Source organism: Hermetia illucens, chromosome 2, assembly GCF_905115235.1.
Source record: "Hermetia illucens chromosome 2, iHerIll2.2.curated.20191125, whole genome shotgun sequence".
Taxonomy (NCBI): domain Eukaryota; kingdom Metazoa; phylum Arthropoda; class Insecta; order Diptera; family Stratiomyidae; genus Hermetia; species Hermetia illucens.
The window spans coordinates 25,548,862-25,576,290 of NC_051850.1; the positions used below are offsets into that span (position 1 = coordinate 25,548,862).

Below are 27,429 nucleotides of genomic sequence, written 5' to 3' on the forward strand. Positions count from 1 at the left end.
TTTGTTAATAATATAATTTATTCGGTTATTCGGGTCATAATTTAAGCAGCAGCCTTCTTCTTCCAGAGACCACCATATCCCCAGGCTGGAGCAGCGTATCCGTGTCCGTAGGCACCAATAGCTGGGGCAGCGAGTCCGTGTCCGTAAGCAGCTACAGCTGGGGCAGCAATTCCGTGTCCGTAAGCAGCAACTGGGGCAGCATGGTAGGCACTAGCAATTGGAGCAACGGCGGCAGCATGTCCCCATCCAGCGGTGGCAAGTGGAGCAACAGCGGCAGCATGTCCCCATCCAGCGGTGGCAAGTGCCCATCCAGCGGTGGCAAGTGGAGCTACAGCAGCACCATGTCCCCATGCACTGTAACCGAGTCCTCCCAAGGGAGCGACGTAACCGGCTGAAGCAGCACCGATGAGAGCGAGAGCTAAGACAACGAATTTCTGAAAAGGTCAAGATAGTTACTTAAAAAGATCCTTTCTTCGAAATTTAACACTTCATACCATGTTTGCGGTTGGTGGTATTCTGGGAAGATGGTTCCTGAATGATACATTTTCGGGCCTAGAGATCTCTTTTATACAATTTCGATGTTTCTGACTGCTATGGTTCGATAGACCATCGAACAGGTTTTAATGGTTATCTGAGCAAAATTCAGATTACGATGAACTATACAGCCTACGTAATCAATAGGCACAAAAAATTGTCTCAAGTATACTTAGGAATAGGAGCAATTTCTATAGAAAAGTTTAGTTATAATGGAAATCAGATAGCTCAGATTAAAAGAGATAGTACTTAAATCACTAATTAAGTATGCAAAGTAAAGAAAAACAGTTGCTTACCTTTGAATTAAATAAAAGAATAATAGATCCCAGATACGAAATTATTATTTCTGTTTTCGTAGCATCATATTAGCATAGAACTAGTTTTTTTCATTCATTTCAGATTTTCAGAACTTAATGCTTAACAAGAGAAAAACTCCTTACCTATGCTTACTGCGACAGCTAAAGGAGACTAGTTTCCAAAATATACATATTTACGACGTCATTCTCAAGGGCTAAACTATATTGTGCGCATGAAATCAAGCGCCATTTTCTAAGATTTATACAAGGAAAATGAATAAATATTTTTCAGTTCTGTTTTTATTTATATGTTAGCAGTTGTACATTATTTTAAAACAAAGTGGTGGCGCAACAGCTGATTAAATCAAGCTTTTTTTGTTTCATAATACCTTATTAGAGTCGATTCGATGTCTACCTGTCTATCTGTCTTTTTTTATCGCCGAAAGATGGCAAGCTTCAAAAGCTGACGCTGAACTCTCACCAACTAAAACCAGGTCCTTCCTCTTCCATTCTCCCCGCGGGACTCCCATATGGTATTACGTCACCATTCTTATGCCGATATAATTTTCCTGAGCCCTCTTGAGGTTCTAATATTCCAATTTGAAATTAAAATTCTAAAGTTCAAATTTGAATCAACGGACTTCTGCAACGCAAGGAAAATTTGTCGGTGTGGCGCCCTGCTCTGCTTTGCCACGTTACATGGCTGGCGAATTTTTTTTTTTCTTTTCGGGAAGAAAGGAAGGAAAAAAGAAAAGAGGAAGGTGACAAGTGCGGAGTGTGTAGTGCACATTTCTATTTGTTTTGAGGTTGGGAGATCGAAAATTGTAAGGATGGGAGATAGTTGGCCGCCTGATGAAAAAATTGGCGAATAGTAAACTCCCCCGGATCGAGGCCACTTAGATGTGGACAGTGGATCGCGATTGAGTCGAACATATTCTGTTTTCCTATCGAGTGTGAAAGCAAAGTCGTCTTTTTCATTCTTGTTCCCAGATTATTGTTAATAAGTTGTGCAATACGAGAAAATAAGTGCGTCTCGCGCAGGAGAGGGCCCTTACCACATTGGAAAGTTTCCGGCAATTTCCAGTCGTAAACTCAAGGAAAATGGGGAAATTCAACCCCCGTGAGAGATAAACCAGAGAATTTTTTTTCTACATAACAGTCTTTCTCGCCGTTACATTAGCGATTCTTTTAGTAGTCGTGTCTGGCACAGGCGTCGATGCGAGCCGCAGTAGTACCTTGACCGCTTGTTACGAACCATAAGGAGGCGGTACCTGTGCAAAATGAGGATGCAATGTCGGCTTTACGGTTTCTTACCAGGGTAGAGGCAAATCGTCAGACGCTGCCTCACCCCTCTCTCACTGCGAATTATATTAAAAAATAAATATATTATATTAAAAAATAATAAAAAAAATATTTCTAGCTCTGACCAAGCTCTGGTCAATGAGGCGGATTTGTGCTTAATATAATTCGCAGTTATGTCGTGTCCTGCGAATTATATAAAGGAGCACTCAACATCTGCGAGCCGCTTCGGTTACGCTGCTTCCAGGGCAGAGGTGAGGCAGCGTCTGACGATTTGCCTCTGCCCTGGTAAGAAACCATAAAGCCGTCATCACCTCACATTTTTGTAAAGGACTAGATTTTAGTAATTGTGTAATTTTGCACTAAATGTAAGGTACTCTATACAGAATAAATGTGCCATGGGGCATAGACTTAGAGAATAATTTAATCCAAACGAGATCATCATCAGTATGCTCCGCTTATAATGGAGCCATCTTTGACGTCTTAGCTGCTAGGACAGATTCGAGCCACCCCGATAGACATGAGGAATTTAGGAAGAAGTTTATTATTAATTAATTTTGTTGTGGAGTTTATTAGTATCATTAATCTCGTATATCTTAGAACTTAGGATTAATTTCCGTGAGACAATGGGACTATGTTCCATATCCCTTTGCTTTTCCTCTCCTCTCTCTCTTCCCTCCATTATACTGGAAGCGGCAGGGTGTGAACGATTAGGTTGGCGTGGGCCGCCGCAGGGTTACTATATCATCTGGCCCTCAATGATGAAGAAAGGAAGACAGGCGCCGCTCGTCGGGTAGATATCCCAATCGGCTCAGAGCTGATCCTTCCCCGTCCATTCCTCGCGCGTTAGGTATTTGTGAGTTAGTCCTTTCCCTTATAAAGCGATTTTAGTACCCTTTGGGATTAAAATCGTCGGTGGTATCACTCCACCTCGAAATTTCATGTCTCTATTAGAGTAGTTTACCCGGGTGGGCTTTATTTTGTTGACTCCTGAATCAAGGCACTTGATTAAATCTCTGTGTCCTGACAGGGAGATAATATGTGAGAACCAAGAACCCCGGCCCACATCTCGCCGAACTGCTTGCATTCAGGTTAGCTCAAGCACATGCCGTTCGGTTCCATATATTATATCGTGCAGTCGGTGTTCGCGACTGGAAAACTTTTTAGAGAAGTTTGATTGATTGACAGCCTTGGTGACCCTATTGGTGTCAAGGTGATGCAACGCTAGACAATCATTGTAATACGGGGCTGGATCAGAATTTATCCTGCACTCGCGTTAATATTCATGTTTCTCTCTTGTTCATTTTTCCGGCTGACTTCTTCCTGCCTAAGCTTCTTATGAGTGGTTGCCATCACCCTTTCGACTTCGGTCCATATTCCCTTGGATTTCAACATATGGTGTGTTGCACTATATTTTCTGGTATAAAGTGCTCCCCGGTTGTAGCTCCCAATGCAGCCCTCTGGGCTGCAAATCTCTGGAAACAAAATAAAACGCTTTCAGCGTGCTCTGCAATATTCGGGCACTTCGGACAATATGCCGAATCATCATGCTCAAATCAATACAGATATGCTCGATAACCTCAGTGTCCGTTCAAGAATTAGGTTAGGTCGAACCCTACCTCGCCATGGGGTTACTCGATCCATTTCCATATATCCCATATGATTCTGTAGGTCCAGCAAACCTTTTTCTGACTCGATCCACTTCTCCTGAGATTTCGTGATAGTTTCACTACATGCAAATTGCCGTCGAAGAGCAGGAGACTCTCCGGTGAGATACGCTCGATCGTTAAGTCGTTTTCCTTCTCCCGTCAGAATCTCTATGAGGATCACGCAAGCTGCTTCATCGGATACTGCTCTGTAAGCTCAACAGGTTCGGAGTGCACTTACATGATACGCAATTCCAATCTTTCTCTTATTTGTTGTATTTCTTAGTGGATCTGACCATATTGGGGCTGCATACAGCAGAATCAAACTGACCACCTTCGAAATAAGGAGTCGACGGCTTGACTTTGGCCCACTTATATTTGGTAGCATTCTCGCAATCAATGCATCAATTTCATATGCCATGTGATTTAGAGATAAGCTTCTGGTCCATCATTACACCTAAATACTTGAGCGCAGATTTAGAATGAATGTTTTTTTTGCCAACTTAGATCCTCATGGACGTGAACTTTCACTGCTTAGTAATAAGCACTACTTCCGTTTTAAGTTCTGCGAGAAATAGACCAGCATTATCTAACCAGGACTAAATATCATAGACTACTTCATTTGAATAAAGCTCGACTCCTTCGAGGAGGCGTGCAACAACCGTTGCACCAATGTTATGGGCGAAATTAATGCAGGCCACACCAGTAAGGAAATCTAGCGCCAGTACTCCGATATACATAATAATTCAGAAGAGTGGGCCTAGGACGGACCCTTGTGGAACTCCATATGTCGTTTGATACAATTTCATTCCTTCATCTGGTTCACAGCGTATCGATTGGGAAGTCGGCAACGATACCCACCAGGTACTTCGGTCTACCTAAGTTGGTTAGGAACTCAAGTATTTGGCGCCATCTCGTGGAATTGAAGGCGTTCTTAACATCGAGAGTGATCAGTGCACAACATTTGTCTTGTCAAGTGCGGCATTACCTGTGTTAGTTACCAGGCTAACTGCATCGGTTGTTGATCTCCCCTTTCGAAAACCGAACTGATTCCGAACTGCCTTCCTTTTCGGCAATTAGAAGTAATCTGTTATAGATTATTCATGGGAAATGCTAATTCATTAAGGCATGCGGTGAAATTTGACGCTATATTCACCGCTGCCTGAAACGCTTTGTTGGGGATACTATCCAAGCCACAAGTCTTATTTTCAGCTGTTTTGTTCAACTTCCAGGACCTCTTCCTCACGTACCATTGGAATTTCGACGAGGTCCATTTGAATAATAGGAAGGCTAGCAGAATTCCCATTTTGTGGGAAACGGTTCGTCACTATCTCGTCTAGGAAGTTAGGAGTAATCGATCGAAAGCATTTACCTTTGAATTTGGACATTACTGTTTTGTAGACGCCACCCCGCAGGGGTCCGAATCACCATCCTTACACAGCCGCTTGAAATCTCCACCTTAGCTTCTAACTATAGCCACATGAAACTTTTTTCGCGTCTCTTTGTATTGTTCATGAAGCTGCTCGTATCCAGATCGATTTCTATTTCATTGACTGCGTCTTCTGACGTTGAGGCAGGTTTTGCGGCATTCTTTGATTCTAGGATTCCATCAGACGTTCGGTGCTTGTTTCTGTGAACCAGTACACCTTGACATGGACGCGTCACATGCTTGTCGTAACTTTTCGTCAATCTGGAGAACCTTATCATTAGCGTTTCCTTCTAGCGTTGTGTTTTGCAAAAGGACCTCTTTGAAAATACCCTTTTTAAACCTATTGACTACCCATTTTATAGCTGCCTTCCGGAACCAATTTGTAAGTTGTTTGATTTCGAAAATTATGGCCTGATTGTCGCCATATATGTAACTTTTACTAACGCGCCTTTGGTGATCCTGCTCAAAAGTGTTACTAACAAAGGTGACACCTACCACCGACCCCATTTCCCTTTTTCGAAAAGTGCTGACGCATCCAGTATTTGCTAGAACAATCGTTCCGACTTTTTTACGACTGGGGATATGTTTATGACCGTATCAATGATACTGTCATATTGCCGGAAATAAATGCGGTAAACTAGTTTCCCGGTGCTTAGAATTGCAAAAACTGAGGAAATTCGATGACGATTTCCGATTCGCACTTGGAAAAGCAATATAAATGGAAGCTGGTTAAATCGCAGGAACTATCAGACAACATAGAAGAGTTTGAAATGGTGCTTTTTGGAAATAGGAAATATCTTCCTGATGAGTTTTGCTCTGAAATAATAATCCTCTTAGCGGAAGGTTAGGCTGTTTTGAGAAAGGTGCCTTTTCATACCCATGTTTAAAATGTTGATTGACTCAGCGAACTCAGCGAAAACCAACATGCTTATCAGGTCAGTTCCGCGAGTTTGCTCTCCTAGTTTTCCAGAAAAAACTCTTAGATTTCCAGGATAAACTAATTTGCTAAGATTTACAAAGAAATACCATGTATGAGTATCACAGAATAATGAAAGGTATATGGGAAGAACTGAATTCAGTTCTTATAATATCTTCTGATTTACAAATCCCTATATATTTGTTCCGCGTAATACATAAAGTTAGCCTAAAGCGTAAGAAAATTGGAACGCCCCAGAGAAATGCGCAATAGGGTATACTGAGGTCTCTTACACCAACGTATCATAAATAGAACAGGGTTCTGTAAGAGGAAGTCACCTCTCAGATAAAAATGAGAGGTATACTTTCGTCTAAGGACAGCAGGTGATTAAGGTCGAAGTAAATGCGATGGTTGGAGCGAAAAGATGGTGGAGGAAAACAGGCGGACATGGACAAGCCGCAAAACCTAAATGTCGCTAGGCACATTCAACTTTTCCGATAGACCCAAACAAACAAACTGCAAAGTATATTCTGCTGAATAGCAGGAAAACATGCAAAAAGGATTGTTGGTATTCTGGCTGGACGTAACTCACTACCTGAACATGTCTTTAGAATAACAACATTAGAAGATGAAAGGCCATGCGAATGCCTCGCCTATGGGCGGACTATTGGTACTAATGCATTCCATCTGGACCAGATCGCATGATACACACTATGAATGCTCCTGCAGTATATAAACTAATCCGGAATATCCTGTTAGATCATCATCAACGGCGCAACAATCGGTATCCGGTCTAGGCCTGCTTTAATAACGAATTCCAGACATCCCAGTCTTGCACCATGGGGGCGTAAAGTACAATGGGTCAGTAGCGTCTGAGTGCTCAGAAGCTTATTATCTTCCCCTCTAAACATCTCCAAACGTCAGGCAATAATAATCAGATGGCGTAACACTATAAAACTATTTAAAGGATCAAAAATGTTCGTAGAAAGCATAGAGTGAAAGAAAACTTCTGGACATTCAGTAATAATATAATTTATTTGGTTAGTCGGGTCATAATTTAAGCAGCAGCCTTCTTCTTCCAGAGACCACCATATCCCCAGGCTGGAGCGGCGTATCCGTGTCCGTAGGCACCAATAGCTGGGGCAACAAGTCCGTGTCCGTAAGCAGCTACAGCTGGGGCAGCAATTCCGTGTCCGTAAGCAGCAACTGGGGCAGCATGGTAGGCACTAGCAATTGGAGCAACGGCGGCAGCATGTCCCCATCCAGCGGTGGCAAGTGGAGCAACAGCGGCAGCGTGTCCCCATCCAGCGGCGGCAAGTGGAGCTACAGCAGCACCATGTCCCCATGCGCTGTAACCGAGTCCTCCCAAAGGAGCGACGTAACCGGCTGAAGCAGCACCGATAAGAGCGAGAGCCAAGACAACGAATTTCTGAAAAGGTCAAAATAATTATTTAGAACCTAAAGATCCCTTCTTGGAAATTTCGCACTTCATACCATTTTTGCGGTTGGTGGTATTCTGGGAAGATAGTTCCTGAATGATACCTTTTCAGGCTTCGAGATCTCTTTTATACAATTTCGATCTTTCTGAATACTGTGGCCCAATTGACTACTGAACAGGTTTTAATGATTATCTATACAAAATTCAGATTACGATGAACTACATAACTTACGTAATCTCTGAGCATAAAAATTGTCTCAAATATTCCTTAGAATGGGAGCAACATCAATAAAAAAGATTAGTTATTGTGGAAATCAGGAAACTCAGGTTGAAAGAGACAGTGAAATAGCAAACTCAATGCCTACTAAACAAGAAACTATCGCCTATCATTGGTATACATAATTGTGTAATAAATCTTCCTCGCGACATCATTTTTGTCTTCATAGCATTACATTTGCATAAATTTGGTTTTATTTAGCATTCGATGTTAATTTAGTTAACAGAACAAGAATCGCTCACCAATAGTTACTCAGACAACAGCATCAGACTAGCTTCCAAAAGATGCCGCCGATACCACCATTAGGTATCAAAACCGTAGCCTAGTAAATTGGGAATGCCATTTTTTCTAGCCGAGCTTCCTGGAAGTGAGCGGAGGATGTCTTTAGTCAATCCTGCAATTTGTAAGAAGGGTTTACATACTGCGGCCAATACTGGACTTCTTTGGATGCGGTTTTGCTCAGTTTATTAATATCACTTCCAGAGCGGTGTAATGAACACATATATATGTAAATAAGGAGCTGATAGTTTCAAGGCTTGTGTAAATCAGATACATATCTACGCAGAATATTTCTGCTATTTTATACAATCCTTTACAATATTATGTGGACTAGTCCAACGTAATTATGTGGTAGCAAAGCGCAGGCTATTTAGATAATTTTCTATAAAATCTCCTGCAATTGCTGATTAAAATAGAAGTTTGTGTCCTAGCTAGCACTAAAAATTGGAAGCTGGTATGACTACATGAAATATACCATTTTTAAATGAACACTTCATAGATTAAGAATTTCCCAATTATCCATTATTAACAAAAAAATGCATTTCCATACAACTTCCTCTAGTTTCTAGTTTTCAAGTTATGGTACGCATCAAACAGGTTCCATCGTCTCAGATTCAATATCTAAAAGGAATCTGAATAAATGTTTACTAATAGTAGAATGCTCGTATCCTAATCAATTTCCGAGGACAATCGTAAATAGTGTATCTACAAATCGTGAATATATACGTCTACATATTTTCCCAGATTCGAAATGACCACAAGCAAAAAGTACAACATATCTATATGAGACAATCTAATCTACACTATTCATCGAATCTCCAATTTTAATTAAATGCTCTCGTTTTCCATATTGAATTCATAGACCGTGGTTTTTATAATAGTTTTTTTCATTTTATTTAGTGCTACTTCAAGGAGAATATGCCATGACCTTTAAAAAGGATTAAACACGTGAAACGCGCTGGAGTACAATAAATAAGTGTGGCGATAGTTAATTAAAAAAAACAATAGAATTTTGAGTGAAACTTTAAACTACATAAAGGCGTTGAGAAGAACTCACAAACAATTGGCTAATGATTTAATAGGTTTATCAGTAAATTTAATCATTCAGCGGCAATAGTTCGTCGTTCGAAAATCAGAAGCTCGGCGCTTCAGGTGTGAAAGATTTTATGTATTTTTTATGTAAAAATATTTCACTGGAGATTTGTCCCAATTGTATCTATCTCACAATACGTATGCATATATCATGTCAGATTACTAACTTTAACATTAATAATAGTGGAATTTCCACCAAACTTAGTATTATCATGGTCATTGTCCAGTCTCCTAAAAACGGGGCAAATTGTACCAAATGGTCCTTTAGGTTGGGTGTTGGAAAGGGTGACAATTCTTCACGGAAAACCAATGTAACGGAGCCCCGAAATTAGCCTCAGATCGAACGAATTATACACGGCAGACTTGATAATGAAAACGGACAGATAATTCACGCGGAAAAGGAGCTACCAAGCGGTCACCCTGAACCAACACAAGGCTGATATCAAAGTGCTATAAGAGATGCGCTGGATAGGGACCAGTCACTAAACCATGCCTTAAAGTAGCCAGCTGGTAAACCAAGTGCTCAGAGTAGGTTCCCAGTCAGCCGAAAAAGGAAATCAGATGTTATTGGATTTGAAAACAAGCGAACGGCTATACACTATACGCTTCCCAGGTAAATTTGCAAATATAAGCCTCATTGACATTTACATCGCTACAGAGGAGACTGCAGAGTCGGAGAAAGATACCTTCTACGAAGCTCAGGTCATACTCGGAGATTTTACCACGACGTGAGGATGGAGCCCGTATTCAGGCCTATGAAACTCCCAATGATTACTTCAAAAATTATTCAGGAATGTAGAAACCGATTGAACTCTGTCTCTAGATTCACTACGGTGAATTTTCTCTGGGTACATTGTCATTGGGGTATAGAGAAAATGAAATCCTGGATGCCTTAGCATGCCTTCTCCATGCAGGCACCGGAACCAGTAATTGGGGTGTCAGTAGCATTGGCTGATGCTCCAATCGAAACCTAGGAACTATGTCATTATGACAGGTAGCGAAGCCTCAATGCTGCTAGGTAGACCAAACTTTTCCTGTCAGAACTAAACTAACGTACTGTTTAAGTTCATCCTCTCGAAAAGCAGAAAGACTTGCAGAAGTATTGTGGGCATTCTGACTGACCATAATTCACTAGGTGGGCATATGTTCAGAATATGACTTATTAGCGGAATCCACGGAACATTTTCTATGTGAACGCATTTTCTATGGATGCGTCGGATATCAGATTTTTGGTGCTGATGTGCTACAACTGCAGCGGTCTGGAATAGCCAATCAATGCCTTGTCCCTTGCAACGACTAGGCTGCACTCTAGGCAAGAGCAGATCACATTTTCGCTGTACGGCAAATTATGGAGAAACTGTCGGAATATGGTTATAAGTTGCGCCACCTCTTTATCGACTTCAATCCGCCATAAGAAAACCGTATATATACCAAGCAAATTAACAAAACTGACTAATGAAAAATTCCAATTATTTTTTTCTATTAAAAAAAAATCCCAAAAACGTACTCAATAATAAGCTTTCTAATGTGGGTTCCCCCTTTATGGCGGAGAAAGATGGAGCTGAAGATATACCAGAGAAAATCCACTAGGTAACGCAGGAACGGCCAAAATGGTGCAACGAGTGGCAATCTTAATTGGCGGTACAATCAGTGTTATGCAACAGCATAGAAAAACATACGATAACACTTAGATATATATATTCTCATTGAAGCCGAAAAAGGCAATTCTTTTCCTTCTTTTTTCTGTAGCCTTTGTCCCGTTCACAAGCGGGGTCGGTTCATCTCTATCAGTTACGACATTTTGTTCAGTCATTTTCCAGATCTGGATGCAGTCGCGAGGCTTTGAAACACCATCCGGCATAACAAAAACCGTTCTATAAGCCATCATTTTGGTTATTCCCCGCTTCAATCTTCAGAACATTTTTAGCAGGTGAATTCTTGTTAGCGCGAATTACGTGACCGTACCATCGAAGACGCCGCTCTCGCAATCTTTCCACGATCAGTGCAACCCCATATCGAGCGCGGATAACCTGATTTCGTATGTGATCAAGGTATACCACGCAACTAGTCCAACGCAACATCTTCGTCTCCGTTACTGCGAGACGCCGTTCGTTGCCTTTTATTGTCGGCCAATAATCGGAATATGTTATTATAGAGGGCGGCAGGACGGACGACATTGCGGTAAATAACACCAGTTGGGGAACGCCACTTCATCCATATATGCTAGGAAAACATGACCTGCATAAAAAGAACAAAGAGGAGTGGTGAAAGGGCGCTTCCTTAGTTAGCACCTACAGAGACACGAAGTGGTTTTGATATACCCACCAGACTTCAAACTTTCCTTTTCTGATTATGGTAGAGCAATGGAACCCAGGTCATGAGTTTTTCTGGAACTAATTGGTGTCGTAGAGCATTCCAAATGAATTCATGTGGTGCACGGTCAAACGCCTTATCTAGATCCAGAAATGCAATGAAATAATATAGTAATAATAGTACCATAAATAATTCCAAGTCGAATTTACCCCTCCTGCTCCCTAAGACGCCTACACTGCTATTTACACTATAATGCTTGTTGCCTCTTCTGCCTCCGAACGAGCCTAGAACCCACAATGGCGGGTTAACCCATATTTTCAACATATTGACTGCTGCACGTCTTTAACATGAGGAATGTAAAATTCCCATGCAGGGAGACTCCATTCCATTAAGCAGAAACTTTAACACGCACTATATTGAAGGATAATCTTTTTTGAATAACAAGGAACTTCCTATTTTTACAAACGTGAACTTAGGCCTTAATTTTCGTTTCTTGGAAAAATATTTAAAAATTAAATTATCAATTTAAAACTTTTAATAAATAATAACTTTTAAACTGAAGTATGCCTTTCTTTATTTTTCGTCCCCAAAGTTTGAACTCTCCTACGGTTTCTTAATTAATTATTATATTAAATTACTAAACTAACTTGGCCAGTGACTTGAAAAGTCTGCCCATTTAATAGGGTTTTCGAACTGATGCAACATCTGCCAGGTATTCATTCAAGAAAAGACAACACCACCATATTACTGCACAATAATAAATAATATATAGTAATCTACTTTATGAAACTATTTTAAAAAATAAAGTAAATTGAATCATATTTAAAGTAGAGTTTTTATTTACCCTAACAAAAATTAACCAATATGTTCGAATTGCTTACCACAAACGCAAATGCAAAAGCTTCATCTTCTTCATCTTCTTATGAAAACAACCTTTTTATCCATCTCCATTCAGCCCTTGAGGCGCTTTAGTTATTTTCGGACGCTATTAATGAATATTATTTACTGGTTTTGAATATACCTTTCCTTTTATTCAACTCCTGAAACGAAATGTAGGGAGTTCAAGTATGGAGGCCTGGGAGGCCACAAAAATTGGACCAGGTCGGCCAACCTATCTTTGGGAGTACCCTTGGTCTAATATTATAGCGAACTTCACGAGCATAAAGGACCGGGTCCATAGCCATAATTTTGGAACTACATGGTTCGGTGTGTGGTAAAAGAAACACTTTCTAAAAGATCTGGAAGATTATTTTGTAAAAAATTGTAGTAAATTCAGATTTTCTGACTAAGTAATTGTGTTCATAAAGCCATCCTTTTTAACTTTAAACAAGTCGGAATACCGGAAGCTCGCGCTTCGGGTATAAAGGTTTTCTTATCTAAGAAATTTCAACGCACATTTTCCTATCCGTATATAGCTACAAATCCAACATATTCCCTCATATTTTTCCAAACTACGAGACATACGTCCATATTACAGCCGTAGATATTACGCTCTCACTAAACAAGCAAACTGCCTATTTCCGAATACTGTACACATATTGGCACGTAAATTGAACGTACCCATATTTCCGATTTACTTCTTATATCTATCTGAATTAGGCACTACCCGCAAAGTCCATGTCACATATCTCGTTGGAATAATTGATATTCACATACAAATGAATAAAAAACTAACACAAAATAATCCTTTTCCACCCAATTCATACGAACTTACTTCGTTGTGGTATTGACGAATTGATATGTGATGATGACGTCATGCAGGTTGTAGAATGCACGAAATTCACAAAAAATTGTAAAGTTTTACCCCCTATAACTGTGTTAATAATAGCTGAATTTTCTTCAAACTTGATCGAATTGTGCACCATCTTCTTCTTTACACCTATGCTAATTTTTGTACTTCTGGGATGAACATAAGGGGGGTGGCGGGTAAATTTCTAAAATGTGGAAATATACTATTATTAACTTTATTTGTACAGATATCGGAACGGGATATATTTTGAGGCCTAGATTTCGTAGAGATGCACCACTGTGATTTTTTTTAGATTTTTCGGTTGGACAGGTTCTGAGAACGAGACCTGTTACACTATTTGATGGTCATATTTTAAGCCCTCACTCCCCTATGTTTCACCCAATTTCAAATATTGAACCAGTTTCGAAAATGATACCCCACATGGCTACATTCTGTGAAAAAAAATTTTGCAGCCTCCTTTCACATGTATGGGGAGCCCCCCCTTAAACTTAACACCAAATGGCGCCAGTCGCTGCATGTAAAGGGAACGGCAGATCACATACTCTTACCAATTTTCGTGACAATCGGTCCAACCGTTTCCGAATAAATCAGCTGTGACAGACAGACAGACGGACAGACTTCCACCTACTCAACAAAAAAAAAAAGGACAGATAGACAGACAGACAGACATCGAATCGATTCTAATAAGGTTTTGTTTCACACAAAACCTTAAAAAGTTTCCTTCCTATTTTTGCGACATTCTGAAGCAAAACTGTACCTTAGTCCCGAGGCAGCAGGGCTCGCCTAATGATCATATTTATTTATCCCTGTTCGTCTTGCGATGGTTCATGCTGAAGCAGTCGGGTAGTTTTCAGTTTCTCTTGAAACTTGGCCATCATAATCTATCCTGGGTCTTCCTTCTCGTACGGGGGCGTGACTATTTTTCTCAATCTAACTAATGCCAGTATCTGCGTCGTGTAAATAGTCTTACAAAAATCAAAAAAGTACAATACATTATTCCACAACTGTTTACTGTAAAATGTTCATGCTACGGTCACAATGATTTGATTTGTTACTTTATAAATGGGTTTTTTGAACAGTAAAGAGATTTTAGCTTGGTAATTTTTTTTTACAGTGTAGAGGTTCTAACTTTGGGGATGAAAAATTAAAAAATGTCATATTTCTATTTAAAACAGATTTGTTATTAAAAGTTTTAAATTGTCAATCAAATATTGCTATTTGATTTATGAAATGGCTAATTAGTATAGAAAGATTTGAAATCTGAATCTAAGAATACGATTTTTTTAGGGTTTACACTCGAAAATCTAATCCAAGAGAACGATTTTAACGAATTCTATTGAATTTCCAATATATTGAAAATCATCAACTTTTCACTAAGGGTATTTCATGTCTTTCTGCATCCTTGTGAGTTGCTCAATCACCCCTTTAAAAATTATCGTAGACTTTGGATACCCATGGATATAAAGGAGCAAATACCACCATGTAACCATTTCGGTCACGCTGCCCCCAGGGCAGAGGTGAGGCATCGTCTGATGAATTGCCTCTGCTCTGGACAAAACCGTAAATTATAAACCATTCTTTACTTTCCAGCTTAGCCAGTTAATGAGCCAAATGGCAAAATAAAAACGAAACTTCGAGTAAGATTTAGTGTCAATTTGAAGCAGCTCTAGGTCACGGCAATAGAAAAATAATGTTCACGTTAAGGTTTTTGTGGGGGGGGGGCATAGTTGGAGTGAAGAGTAGATGGGAATTGCTCTAAACGTTGCAACGTTGGTAAGGAGACTCCAGTTCCACACGGACCTGGGCAAATGCTTCACATTCCTCAGTGAAAGTCAAAATACAAATAAGTTTTAGATAAAGGCTCATAATCCAAGCTCCAGAGTGCTGGCTTGGTATCTACAACCTGTAGTGTCCGTAAAAGTTGAAGACCAATCATTCCAAGCGATTACTATGTAAAAGACATGCCGGCAGCCCTTTTGTAATAACCAAAACTAGCAAATTTTTAACCTTCTCAAATATCCAGCAAATCGCCAATTGTACACGAACCCTTATTATCAAAAATGAAGCCCCAAACTATAAATTCCACTTCCGAAAAAGAATACTTTATTATAATGCTGGTATATATCTTTTATGCGAAATACGATCCGGGAAATGACGTCTCACTAATTCTTCAGGCCAAATAATAACATGAATCGATATTCCAACAAATGATCTTCACAACCATCTGAAGAATGTTAACGCTGATACCGACTCACAGCATACTTGGCCCGAGTCGCAAAAACACTGACAGGTTGGAATATGGATGTAAGCTAGCAACGGAACGAAGAAATGCTGCACTCTCCAAGAATGCGGCCACACACAGAGACTTACCGTGAACTTCGTCGAGCGGAGTAGCAACTTCACAGAGAGAAAATTGTAAGTCTGGGAGAACCAACAGATTCATGTACTCGAAAACCATAGGGAGGAACAGCAGCAGACGTGACAGTTTTACCGAAAAGTTAGCAAAATGAAGTCTTATATGCCACGAAGCTCATTCCACCAAGGCAAGATGGGAAATCTAATTTTCGGCAGTATATTGGAGCAATGGGTTGAGTACCTTGATGCACTGCTCAACAACCAAAATATGGGCGAGTTTGAGGTTCAGCCAACTGAAGACGACGAACAAATGCAGCCAATACCAAGCTTGGAAGAAACAGTCCATGCAAGTCATCGGCTTACAAATCATAAGTCGCCAGAAACCAACGAAACTGCAGCCGAATTGGTTAAAAATGAAGACGACCAGTTACGCTAAGTGGATCCACGGATGCTCAAGATTTGGAAGAACAAATCAATGCCTGATGACTGGCAAAGGAGGATTATCCATACACAAAAAGGGGGATATCATGCAGTGTAACAATTATAGAGATATCACGTTCCGAAGTATCACCTTTAAAATATTTTCCACGGGTAGCCCCCTAAGGCTAGAATATCATCGGCTCATGCCAAAAAGGAGCCAGTCCAGGCAAATTGGCAACAGAGCGATGGAAAACGGTTATAACAACTCTTCATAGACCTCAAGGTCGCCATGAGAGAATTCGGTATCCTCACCAAATTGATAAGACTCAATAGACTGACCCTGAAAACAATAGGATCACTCTCGAAACCATTCACCATCCACAACGGTCTAAGGCAAGGATGTCCAATAATGCATCGTTTTTTAGCTGGCCCAGGAAAAAGAAATTCGTGATGCTGATGTAAATGCGAGAAGCACCATCCTCTTCAAGTTACTCCATGGTGACGAGATCGCTGCAGAAGAAACAGCAGCATCAGCTGACACTCCTCAAATGAGAACAATAAATATGGGGCGTTAAAACTGTCTACCCTACCTAACCTCCAAAAAGATGCCGTTCTTTGCGTATAAATGAAGACACAGACCACATATTATCACCCGACTTCATGACAATAGCTTCAATCCCTTTCAAAGAAATCGAATGTGGCAGACAGATAGGTTAAAATGGTGACACATAAATAGATAGATTTCTATTGAAGACGAAAAAGGCGATTGTAGCAACGAAAATAAGTATTAATGGGGATAGAAATGTTCCAAACTGAATTACACGCTATTGTCGAGAAGCGCCCAAGAAAATGTGTTGCAGAAGTAGTTGTAGAAAAATTATCCGAATTTTTAGTCGAATTCAGTAATTGGAAAATGACCGAAAAACTACCTTAAAACTAGGGGGCGCTGTTGATCTAGAAGAGTTTTCCCTTCCTATTTCACGTATGCCGCCGATCAATTGAAAAACAATACATGTGCCTTTGATATATTTGATCCTTTCTAAATGTCATGGCGTATTCTGCATGAGATAACACAAACTATTAAAAAAATGTTATAGTCTGCGAATTCCAAATCGGAAATGAGGGCATTTAATTTAAATTAATGATGCGATAAGCGATATGGATCAGATTTCTTCCACATATCTTCTACGCTTCACAAATGGTCATTCCAAAGTTGGGAAAAAATGCAGACGCACGTACTCAGTTTTTGTGGACAAAGTATTTTAGTTTGTCCTTGGAAATTTATGAGGATATATATTCTATTATTAGTAAACAGTTATTTGGTTTCCTTCTAAATTTTGAATCTAATATTATGAAACCAGTTTGAAGAGTAGTAGTGCATTTTTCTTGATAATGACCAATTGGAAAATCCCATATTTGTGATATGTGTCGTCGCAGTTGTCGCCCCTCCTGAGAGAATGACTTATCCACCGCCACTTTCGCCTTGACTTTCGACAGTATTAGGCCAGCGCACTAAAATGATACGATGCAGACAGTTGTTCATGAAGGCTTGGAGTTTCTGATTAATAGTGGAGTTCGCTTTCCGTGTGAGAAACTACGCTATGCCCCAAGCACAGATAAAGAGGGAGGATTTGAGGCAACGTACTTTGTTCTACCTTCAGTAAAACAAAAATAAAATTCTGAGATCAGGAAAAGAGATAAATAAAGTATAGTTGGAGTTATTCCACTATGCTAAATCCTACCTGACTTCTTTTGGTGACAGGTCCCACGACAGGCCGACCAAGAAAATGCATCTAATCTCATTAGAAACAACATAATTAGATCGAGTAACAAGCCTCGAGAAAATGCTAGGGCGTCCACTTTAATCGACGCGGCAGGACGGTCCCCGGTCGTGTCGAGAAATGGACAAGGGTTCGTGACGCATGGACTGGCGTTAAGACGTAAGCAAGTTAGTCCGAGCAAAACAAATAGGTGTATCCACGCTAACTGGAGGGACCGAGTAACTCGCAAGAGCCCTTGGAAAAGGCGTGTTGTTATCTGCGTTCTGCAAGAAATACGATGATCTGGTGCCCAAAACTATGACATTGAACGCGAACGCGGTAACAATGCCTATAAACTTCTCCATTTTGGTAGCCCATATACTCAATACGGTGCTGGCATTGCCATGTTAGAGGGTTTTCGTGACGCACCATAGTCAGGTCGATCTGATGCCGAGAAGGATACCTTCTAGTAACTTCCCGATGCAAAAACCTGAAACGTGCCCGCTGATGACTATATCATCATTGGAACCGACATTAATGATCATGTGGGTGAAAAGGCAGATGACAACAGGTGCCCTAGAGGAAAGGGATTTGAGCGCGCAATGATTGTGGCGAACGTATAATCGATTTTGACCTTGTATTTATGAATACGTGGTTCATCAAACGATTGTCTCAACTTTTATAGTGGGAACAGTAAAATGCAAATCGATTATATTCTCATTCTCTCACTAATTGTAAAGCTTCAGTCTCACTCTTTCACTGATTGTAAAGCCTTTGCCTATGAGACCATCGCACCTCAACATTGGCAATCGGCCATTGATTGCCGTCTTGCGAATTAAGTCACTGATAAAGCAACGTGAAGAACGCACTGGCACACCTTGGTGTCAAGCCAGGTAAACGGTACATCAACCGAGATACTTGGTGTTGGAATGACGACGCTGAAATGAAGGTGTGTTAAAAGAAACGTCTCTAGCACGAGCTTCTCGATGACAAATCACCGGTCAATTGGCAAATTTATAAGAATGCCAACCGGGAAGCAAAGGAAGCGATCGCTTTCACCCGAGTGGCCCATTACAAAAATCTTTACGATAAACTGGACACTCGGGATGGTGAGAGAGATCTGTATCTGACTTGCCAAAAGCCGAAACGAACTCACACAGGATATCAAATACTTCGATTGTGTTAATGGCAAGAATGGTACTTTGCTTACCAAACGTCGAACAGTGACGCGCTCATCCTCCATCTACAGAATCATTCCCGACATTAGGAGTAATTCCGCCTGTCAGCGCTACTGGAGCTGAGAAAGCTATAAAACGAATGATATCAAGGAAAGCCACAGTACCTGACAACATCGCATCTGAGCTCTGGGAAGCGAAGAACTGGGACCCAACGCAGTGGCTCAGTGAATTCTTTAATTGGGGTCTTCAGGAAGGTAGAACACCATCTAACTGGCAAGAAAGTACCACTGTTTCAATCTGGAAAAAGAAAGGTAGTCCAGCAGAATGTTCAAATGACCGTCTGATCTGGTTACTTTTTTTGAATTTTTGAATCGTTGAAATAACCGTGAATCAAGCCGGATTTGCCAAAACTGCGGAACTACTGACGCAATACACGCTGCGCAGTTACTCATGGAGAAACCCCGTATGGCGGGTGCATCAAAACCGCTTCGTATCTCTGTTGGAGTGCATCAAAACCGCTTCGTATCTCTGTTGGAGTGCATCAAGGAAGCGCCTTCTCACCGCCACACGGGACATCCAACGTCCAGCGCCCGATATACCGCTTTATGCAAATGATCTCTCAAAATCTCAGATTGAATCTTAATAAAACTTAGCTTTTGACAACCGATTCCCATGAAGCAGGCATAATCACAGTCGGTCGCAGTGACCTGTCCAGAACTGAGCGATTTAAATATCTCGGGTTAATGTTATCAGCCAATGGAGAACTGCGTTATGAAATTACTTCACGTATTAATGCAACCTGAATGAAGTGGTATTCCGCAACTGGTGTTCTTTGTGATGAACGTATCAACGAACGTCTCAAATGTAAAATTTACCGCAAAATCCTTCGTCCTGTCGCTTGCTGTGTTTCTGAGTGTGGGCCGAATTTAGAAGACAATGAACGGGTCTTTTACGTTGGCCTAGTGGCGTGACACTTTTTAATCACATCCGAAATGAGGATATCCGCGATCGATATGGGGTTGCACCGATCGTAGAAAAACTGCGAGTGACGCGTCTTCGATGGTATGGTCACGTAATTTGCGTCAACGTCAACATCGAAATCGGTGGTAAACGACCGATCAAAGGTGGCTTGATATGCTGAATGGGGATTAAAGAGCCTCGCGATTGCACGCAGATCAGGCATTTGATGGAGCTAAACGCGAAATCGATCACGACGAGCCGCCCCCGGTTGTGAACAGGACAAAGACTGAAGAAAAGGAAAACTTTGTATGTGAGACTCCATATAGCGACACTGAAAGAACAATAGCACAGAACAACCTCAACTTGATCTTAATACTGAGATAACTAGGGAAAAACTATATCTTACGGTATGGACAGCCACTGGGTCAGTCAATTTACATGATGTGTAACAAAAGAGAAAGAGGACAAACTTGTATGAAAATTGTGGGAGGAAGGGCAACCAGAAGCACATTAGTTAGGTTTCATACGTGAGGTATAATAAAAACCATAAAACTGGAATTTTGGGTAAAACCTTAATATTATCCATTGAAGAAAATATCATAATTTTCCGTCGAAAACAATAGAAAATTAACTCAGAAGTAATATGGAGGACGTTTTATAAGAAAAAGATGAAGCATTTTCTACCTTAAACTATAATACCTCCTTTCAATTTAACGCATGTTTTATTTACATTCTCTTAGAAGTGACTTTCATTGAGAAACATCTGGGTTCATTCTTAGCTCAACATTTGGCAATGATATCTTTTTATTTCAATTTATGTCTTAATATATACAATATACATACGCCCTTAAAATATAGTCGTAGATCCACTGAAAAAGGATTATCATATTTTCTGTCTGCAAAATATTCGCTTAGAAAAAGCATTTCGTAAATATCTTTTGAAAACATGTTTGCTCTAGTTACCTCAGTAAGCCTAGGTAAAAAAGGGTTGTTCTATTGAATATCAATTTCAGCAAATTAGCATCAAACCCTAACCAACACCAAATTTATGTTAATGTAATGCTATCAAAAGCAGAATTATTTTGCGGCTGAGATTCATCATGCCATCATGTATTTAACCCAATAATAGTTTTTTCAATAGGCACAGATTTGTCACTCCGCTAACAGTTTCAATCCGAGTTTTTCTGAGTTTTCAATTTTCCACTATGCCTAGTTTTTTCGATATATGTACGTACTCCCATTCTTGAGGCAATTTTTTATAATCGCAGATTGCGTAGTCTATGTAGTTCAAATTGATCTGAATTTTGCTCAGATAACCATTAAAACCTGTTCGATGATCTATCGGACCATAGCGGTCAGAAACATCAAAATCGTATAAAAGAGATCTGTAGGCTCGAAAATGTATCATTCAGGAACCATCTTCCCAGAATACCACCAACCGCAAACATGGTATGAAGTATTAAATTTCGAAGAGAGGATCTTAAGGTTTTAAATAATTATTTTGACCTTTTCAGAAATTCGTTGTCTTGGCTCTCGCTCTTATCGGTGCTGCTTCAGCCGGTTACGTCGCTCCTTTGGGAGGACTCGGTTACAGCGCATGGGGACATGGTGCTGCTGTAGCTCCACTTGCCACCGCCGGATGGGGACATGCTGCCGCTGTTGCTCCACTTGCCACCGCTGGTTGGGGACATGCTGCCGTTGCTCCAATTGCTAGTGCCTACCATGCTGCCCCAGTTGCTGCCTATGGACACGGAATTGCTGCCCCAGCTGTAGCTGCTTACGGACATGGACTCGCTGCTCCAGCTATTGGTGCATACGGACACGGATACGCTGCTCCAGCTTGGGGATATGGTGGTCTCTGGAAGAAGAAGGCTGCTGCTTAAATTGTGATTGATTTGGTTATTGGAATAAATTAAGTTATCAACAAATGTTAGCAAGTTTTAATTTATTCTTTGTCTTCTTGAACTGTTTAGCAGTTTCCTCTAATTTGTAGTAATATTACTGCTTCGAATATTCGTAGTTCCAAGCTTTCCTGGGAGTTTAAACCGGAAACTGAATTACTAATGAAATGGTGGGTACATTATGTCCTGAAGCGTATTTTGTATAAAAGACATAAATTGGCTCCTTGCTTTCGGTAATGTTATCTAGAGTCCCCGTGAAGGGGTAATTTTCAGTTGGAACCCTTATAAAACGTATTCGAAGATATTGGTGCAATCGGTGATTTGTTGGATATTAGGAAAAGTGTTAGGCATAATTTTGGACATGGCAATAGTCTGCCGGCACGCTAGAAGCATATATATTATTACTTATACTTCCGTTGGTAACTGGGTAATGCGTCACCCCATGCAGGTAAAATGTGTGCTCTTGTGTTCGTACACCTGACTTGAAACTCACGTGGCTGCTGCTAATCTTTTATCAGATCAGCCGTAGTTTGCTTATAGCCTTGGCTAGCGTGCGCGTGGTATGAGCGAAATGCGATTCAAATTTTCTGTTGTTTGTTTGAGATTTAATGACAGAAATACACGTGACAGGTCTGACATGTTTGCACCCATTCGCCCCTTGTGGTCTGTTTTCATTGATAACTGTCGCAAAAACTACACCCCTCACATGCATTTGACGATTGACGAACAACTTCTTGGTTTTCGAGGGAAATGTCCTTCCAGGGTGTATATAGCTTCTAAACCTGACAAATACGGCCTCAAAATTATAACAATGTGTAACGCTAGAACGTTCTACATGATTGATGTCATTCCATACATTGGTAAGAGAATCGCAGCACAACGAATAGTCTTCTTTTATACTATGTAAAAACCCTGTGTGTGGAAGCAACCGGAACATAACTTGTGACAACTGGTTCACTTCGGCTCCCTTGGCAGAAGAAATGTTAAAAAAATTGGTCTGACATTTGTTGGAATAATGAGCAAAAATAAGCGAGAAATTCCACCTTCTTTTCTTCCGAAAAAAAAATAAACTAGTCCTGTCATTTGAGTTCGCTTTTGATGCGAAGACTACCATTGTCTCTTTCACCCCAAAAAAGAACAAATCTGTTATTTTGATCTCTACAATGCATGACCAGACAGATGTAAATGAGGTCATCAAGAAGCCAAACATAATTGACTTTGACAGTTCTACCAAAGGTGGTGTAGATACTTTCCACAAAATGGTTCATGCGGTGTTTCACGATGTATTAGTCCCTGGCCTCTTCGCATATTGTATGGTATGCGTTAATCCTGTACAAGCTCGCGAATCCTGAGGAAAAAAATACAAGGAAGATTTTTTTGAAAAGTTTAACTCAGGGGCTTTTTAAACCTCATGTTGAACGACGCCTCCGCAAGAACTTGCTACGTAAACTCACTGAAGATATTACGCAGTATCCAGAAATCAAGATAGAAAATTGAAAATTATCTGCACAAAATGCGGGAAACCTGCGTTCAGTGTTCATCACAAAGAGCTGTGCACAAACTGCTTCAGCAATTAAGAGTTTTTCTTAAACAACACGTATTAATCATGTTTTCATAACTTAAATGATGATTTAAATGTAAATAAACGCATAAACAAAAAAAAAAGAAAGTTTTATTTACTTAATAACTGCTTACTTAATAGCTGCTTTTTAGGTCTCTTTAACAAGAACTTGGGCCTCTTTACCAAGGTCCGCCGTAATGATCCAGATTATTAGATAAACGTAAGTAGTCTTCAAATCGATACCCTATCTTCGCAACTTCCAACATTTTATTCTTACATCCTGATAGGATCATGTTAAACTAATGTTTCATTTCTATCGGAAGGAAGCTGGATGGCTCTCGAAGTTACTACTTCAGTTCAAGGATTGACATAGCTTATTGAGTGGCTGAATTGAACCCACGTTGTTCAATTTCTATGAATTTCGAATCTCCGAAAAAAAACTCGGAAAACTACACGATTTTCTGAATGCTGAAATCTGTGAACATAGGATAGCAGACCAATATGATCCACGGATTAATAATGCTATCAATATACACTACAGAGGCACAGGGTGCGAATGGCATGATCTGCATTTTACAAATTAACATGCTCCGGAATGTAACCGCTCACCAGTTGCTAGCACAGTTCCTTGCGGAAGTAAATGCTGATCTAGTGCTAATTAGCGAGCAATACCGGGACCCGGCCTCATGGCATCTTGATTTATTAAGCACCGCTACCATCTGGATTCAGGACGACGTTCGACTTCGTGTTGTTGCCGAAAGTCGAAGGAATGGATTTGTCTGGATCCGATGTTTAGGGATAACGTTTTCTAGCGCATGCCTCAGTCAGACACCAGAGGGAAACGGATTCTGGAAATGGCGGTGAGAACCAGGCTCGTAGTTTTAAACATCGGAAAGCATCCAGGTTTGAAGGATTTCTCCATTTTCACAACGAGATACCTCGACGAAACGGTTCTCACTATAAACAAGAAAACGCGTCAGTTCCTGATGGCATCCTGGTGGAAGTTTACAAACACAGCCGCCAATCTCAACGGATAGTGCTCTTCATGACGCTTAATATCATAAATGCCTTCAATTCCGTAAAATGGACGGATGTGCTAGGGACATTAGAAAACTCATTCCACGTGCCATGCTATCTCTTGCAGATATTGAGATATTATCTGAAAGACCGCTCCCTGCTCTATGAGATGCTAGAGGGCCAGAGGAGGATGGAAATCACGTCGGGAGTAGCACCGGGATCCATCCTGGGCCCGGGCCTCTGGAACGCTTTCTACAATAGTCTGCTGAGACTGAAGTAATCATCTTGACCAGAAGGAGAATTCCGACGCTGCATCCTATATCGATCGGCGAGTTGACTATAGAGTCAAAACTAGTAGTTAAATACGTTGGTTTAATGCTCGACTCGAAGATGAGCTTCTTCGAGCAAATCAAAGCAGCAGCGGACAGGGATGCAGCTGAAGTCGCGGCCTTGAGTGGGCTAATGGCAAATGTTGCGGACTCTATATCTACTTGGAGACGTCTCCTTATGATTTATTCTGCTCTATGGGCTGATGCCTTTGGCAAGGAGGTGCATCGTAAACGCCCTTGCTCAAGTGCATAGGCGGGGAGCTTTGCGAGTGGCGTCTGCTTAACGCACTGTCTCCGAACCGGCTCCTTGTCAAGAAGCGCAAAGCTATCTTCCGCCGTAAGGGCGAGAACTTAAGATAGGTGGTTGCCCGTAAAGAACGTCAACGCACCCTTGCGCGGGTGGCAACTTTCTTGGCAAAATGAGACAAGGGGCAGATGGACTGCGCAGTTCATCGACAAATTAGACCCGTATTTGAACCGAGAGTGAATGATTACTTCCTTACCCAACTTCTAAGTGGGCATGAAGGTTTTCAGTGTTACTTGCACAGGGTTAGAAAGGCGCGATCTCCTGATTGAATGTTCTGCAATGGAGTGGCGGACGACGCTGACCACACTTTTTTCTCTTGCGAGAGGTGGGCCGACTTTCGCCAGCAGCTTTATGCAGACACAGGGGAGCTCTCTGGCTGGTAGCTTGCATCGTGTTACGCATTATGTTCAGGACCTTCTTATCGCGAAAAATATTGAACTCGACCGGCGGAGGAACCAGATGATAAGGGTTCCCTGAATCAAGTATCCCTTCCTCCCTCCGTTCCCTTGACTTGACGACTCTCAAAGCCGGGTAAACGTAATGTGTCGAACGGTTCCAGGCTAGTTCTCTGATGACAGGGAGGTGTTTGGTTGCTAATCCGACAGCGTACTGTTACCTACGCTATTCTCAAAAAAAAAAATAGTCTATATTAAAAAAAAGTCAAGCGACGACGGCTTTACGGTTTCTTACCAGAACAGAGGCAAATCGTCAGACGCTGCCTCACCTCTGCCCTGGGAGCAGCGTGACCGTAGCGGCTCGCAGATGTTGAATGCTCCTTTATATAATTCGTAAAACACGACATGCCTACGAGTTTGGGTGCAAGCCCTGCGAGGGGTCCGTGGACCAGAAAAGAAGGAGTAAGTTGCTCCTCAATTGGTCCGGTCCTGCATTAAGTTGATGCGGACTTAGGACCCCTCTTCATTCTCAAAACGAATAGTCTATATTGCTACAAATTTTTATAAATCTAGAATAAACAGAAGGGGGGTTTCTAGTCAATTTCCCCAAAAATATATTGATATGCTATTATTAACTTAATTTGTGTGATATCGCTATGGAGAGTATTTTAAGACCTGGACACCGTATTGAGCTTCATGATATTTTCCGGTTTTCCGGTTGGGTAGTCCCTGAGAATGGTTCCGACAAAGAAATCCTCACTTTCGACTGACTGAACTTTTACAGCAAATTTCAAAACTAAGACTGGATTCGGAAAGTACTAGTCGTGACTTTTCATTTAATACCCATCAAGACTATATTTCGGTGAATTTTACGCCCCCCGCCCCCTTTGCATGTATGAAGACTTCTTCCTTCCTTAAACTCAACGTAAAAAAATGTAGCCTACTGCATGTATGGCCGTTCACAGTCCCCACCGTACTACCAAAATTTGGTGTCAATCGGCATAGTCGTTACTGAGAAAAGTGAGTGCGACAGACAGACAGGCAGACATTGAACCGATTTTAATAAGGCTTTGTTTTAAAAACAAAACCTTAAAGAAGCCATAATATATACAAATCGAAACTCCATTGCTAAAAATTAACACCCACCAGTCATGGAAAGTAGTTATATTTTCAATGCTGCACAGATATCTATATATGTATATATAGAAGAAACCAAAAAATGGTTCAAGAGGACGAAGAAAAAATTAAAACTTGTAAACATTTATTGATAACTTAATTTATTTCATTAGCCAAATCAATCACAATTTAAGCAGCAGCCTTCTTCTTCCAGAGACCACCATATCCCCAAGCTGGAGCGGCGTATCCGTGTCCGTAGGCACCAATAGCTGGGGCAGCGAGTCCATGTCCGTAAGCAGCTACAGCTGGGGCAGCAATTCCGTGTCCATAAGCAGCAACTGGGGCAGCATGGTAGGCACTAGCAATTGGAGCAACGGCAGCATGTCCCCATCCAGCGGTGGCAAGTGGAGCAACAGCGGCAGCGTGTCCCCAACCAGCGGTGGCAAGTGGAGCTACAGCGGCACCATGTCCCCATGCACTGTAACCGAGTCCTCCCAAGGGAGCGACGTAACCGGCTGAAGCAGCACCGATGAGAGCGAGAGCCAAGACAACGAATTTCTGAAAAGGTCAAGATAATTATTTAAAACCTTAAGATCCTTTCTTCGAAATTTAACACTTCATACCATTTTTGCGGTTGGTGGTATTCTGGGAAGATGGTTCCTGAATGATACATTTTCGAGCCTACAGATCTCTTTTATACAATTTCGATGTTTATGACTCCTATGTTTCGATAGACCATCGAACAGGTTTTAACGATTATCTGAGCAAAATTCAGATTACAATAAACTACATAACGTACGCAATCTGCGAGCATAAAAAAATTGTCTCAACTATTCCTAAGATCAGATTGAAAGCGATAGT

At 41.0% G+C, this 27,429-nt stretch overlaps 3 protein-coding genes across 5 annotated transcripts; 1 reads left to right on the forward strand and 2 right to left on the reverse strand.

The window, feature by feature from the left end:
• LOC119649779 (cuticle protein 10.6-like) lies at positions 1-645 on the reverse strand. Its single transcript, XM_038052082.1, has 2 exons — positions 495-645; positions 1-434 (listed from the first exon to the last, which is right to left on the reverse strand). The coding sequence occupies exons 1-2, from the start codon at positions 495-497 to the stop codon at positions 42-44; spliced, it is 396 nt and encodes a 131-aa protein (XP_037908010.1). The 5' UTR covers positions 498-645; the 3' UTR covers positions 1-41.
• A 6,491-nt stretch (positions 646-7,136) lies between these two features.
• On the reverse strand, positions 7,137-27,337 carry LOC119649780 (cuticle protein 10.6-like). Of its 3 annotated transcripts, XM_038052085.1 has the most exons (3): positions 27,192-27,337; positions 26,856-27,126; positions 7,137-7,275 (listed from the first exon to the last, which is right to left on the reverse strand). In XM_038052085.1, exons 1-3 carry the CDS (start codon positions 27,192-27,194, stop codon positions 7,178-7,180), a joined length of 372 nt encoding a protein of 123 aa, XP_037908013.1. In that variant the 5' UTR covers positions 27,195-27,337; the 3' UTR covers positions 7,137-7,177. The 3 variants fall into 3 exon arrangements, with proteins under 3 accessions (XP_037908013.1, XP_037908011.1, XP_037908012.1); XM_038052083.1 differs by lacking the exons at positions 26,856-27,126; positions 27,192-27,337 and adding an exon at positions 7,615-7,763 and having other exon boundaries at positions 7,137-7,549; XM_038052084.1 differs by lacking the exon at positions 7,137-7,275 and having other exon boundaries at positions 26,697-27,126.
• On the forward strand, positions 21,233-21,870 carry LOC119649781 (cuticle protein 10.6-like). The gene is made up of 2 exons (XM_038052086.1): positions 21,233-21,391; positions 21,457-21,870. Exons 1-2 carry the CDS (start codon positions 21,389-21,391, stop codon positions 21,823-21,825), a joined length of 372 nt encoding a protein of 123 aa, XP_037908014.1. The 5' UTR covers positions 21,233-21,388; the 3' UTR covers positions 21,826-21,870.
• Positions 27,338-27,429: the final 92 nt, after the last annotated feature.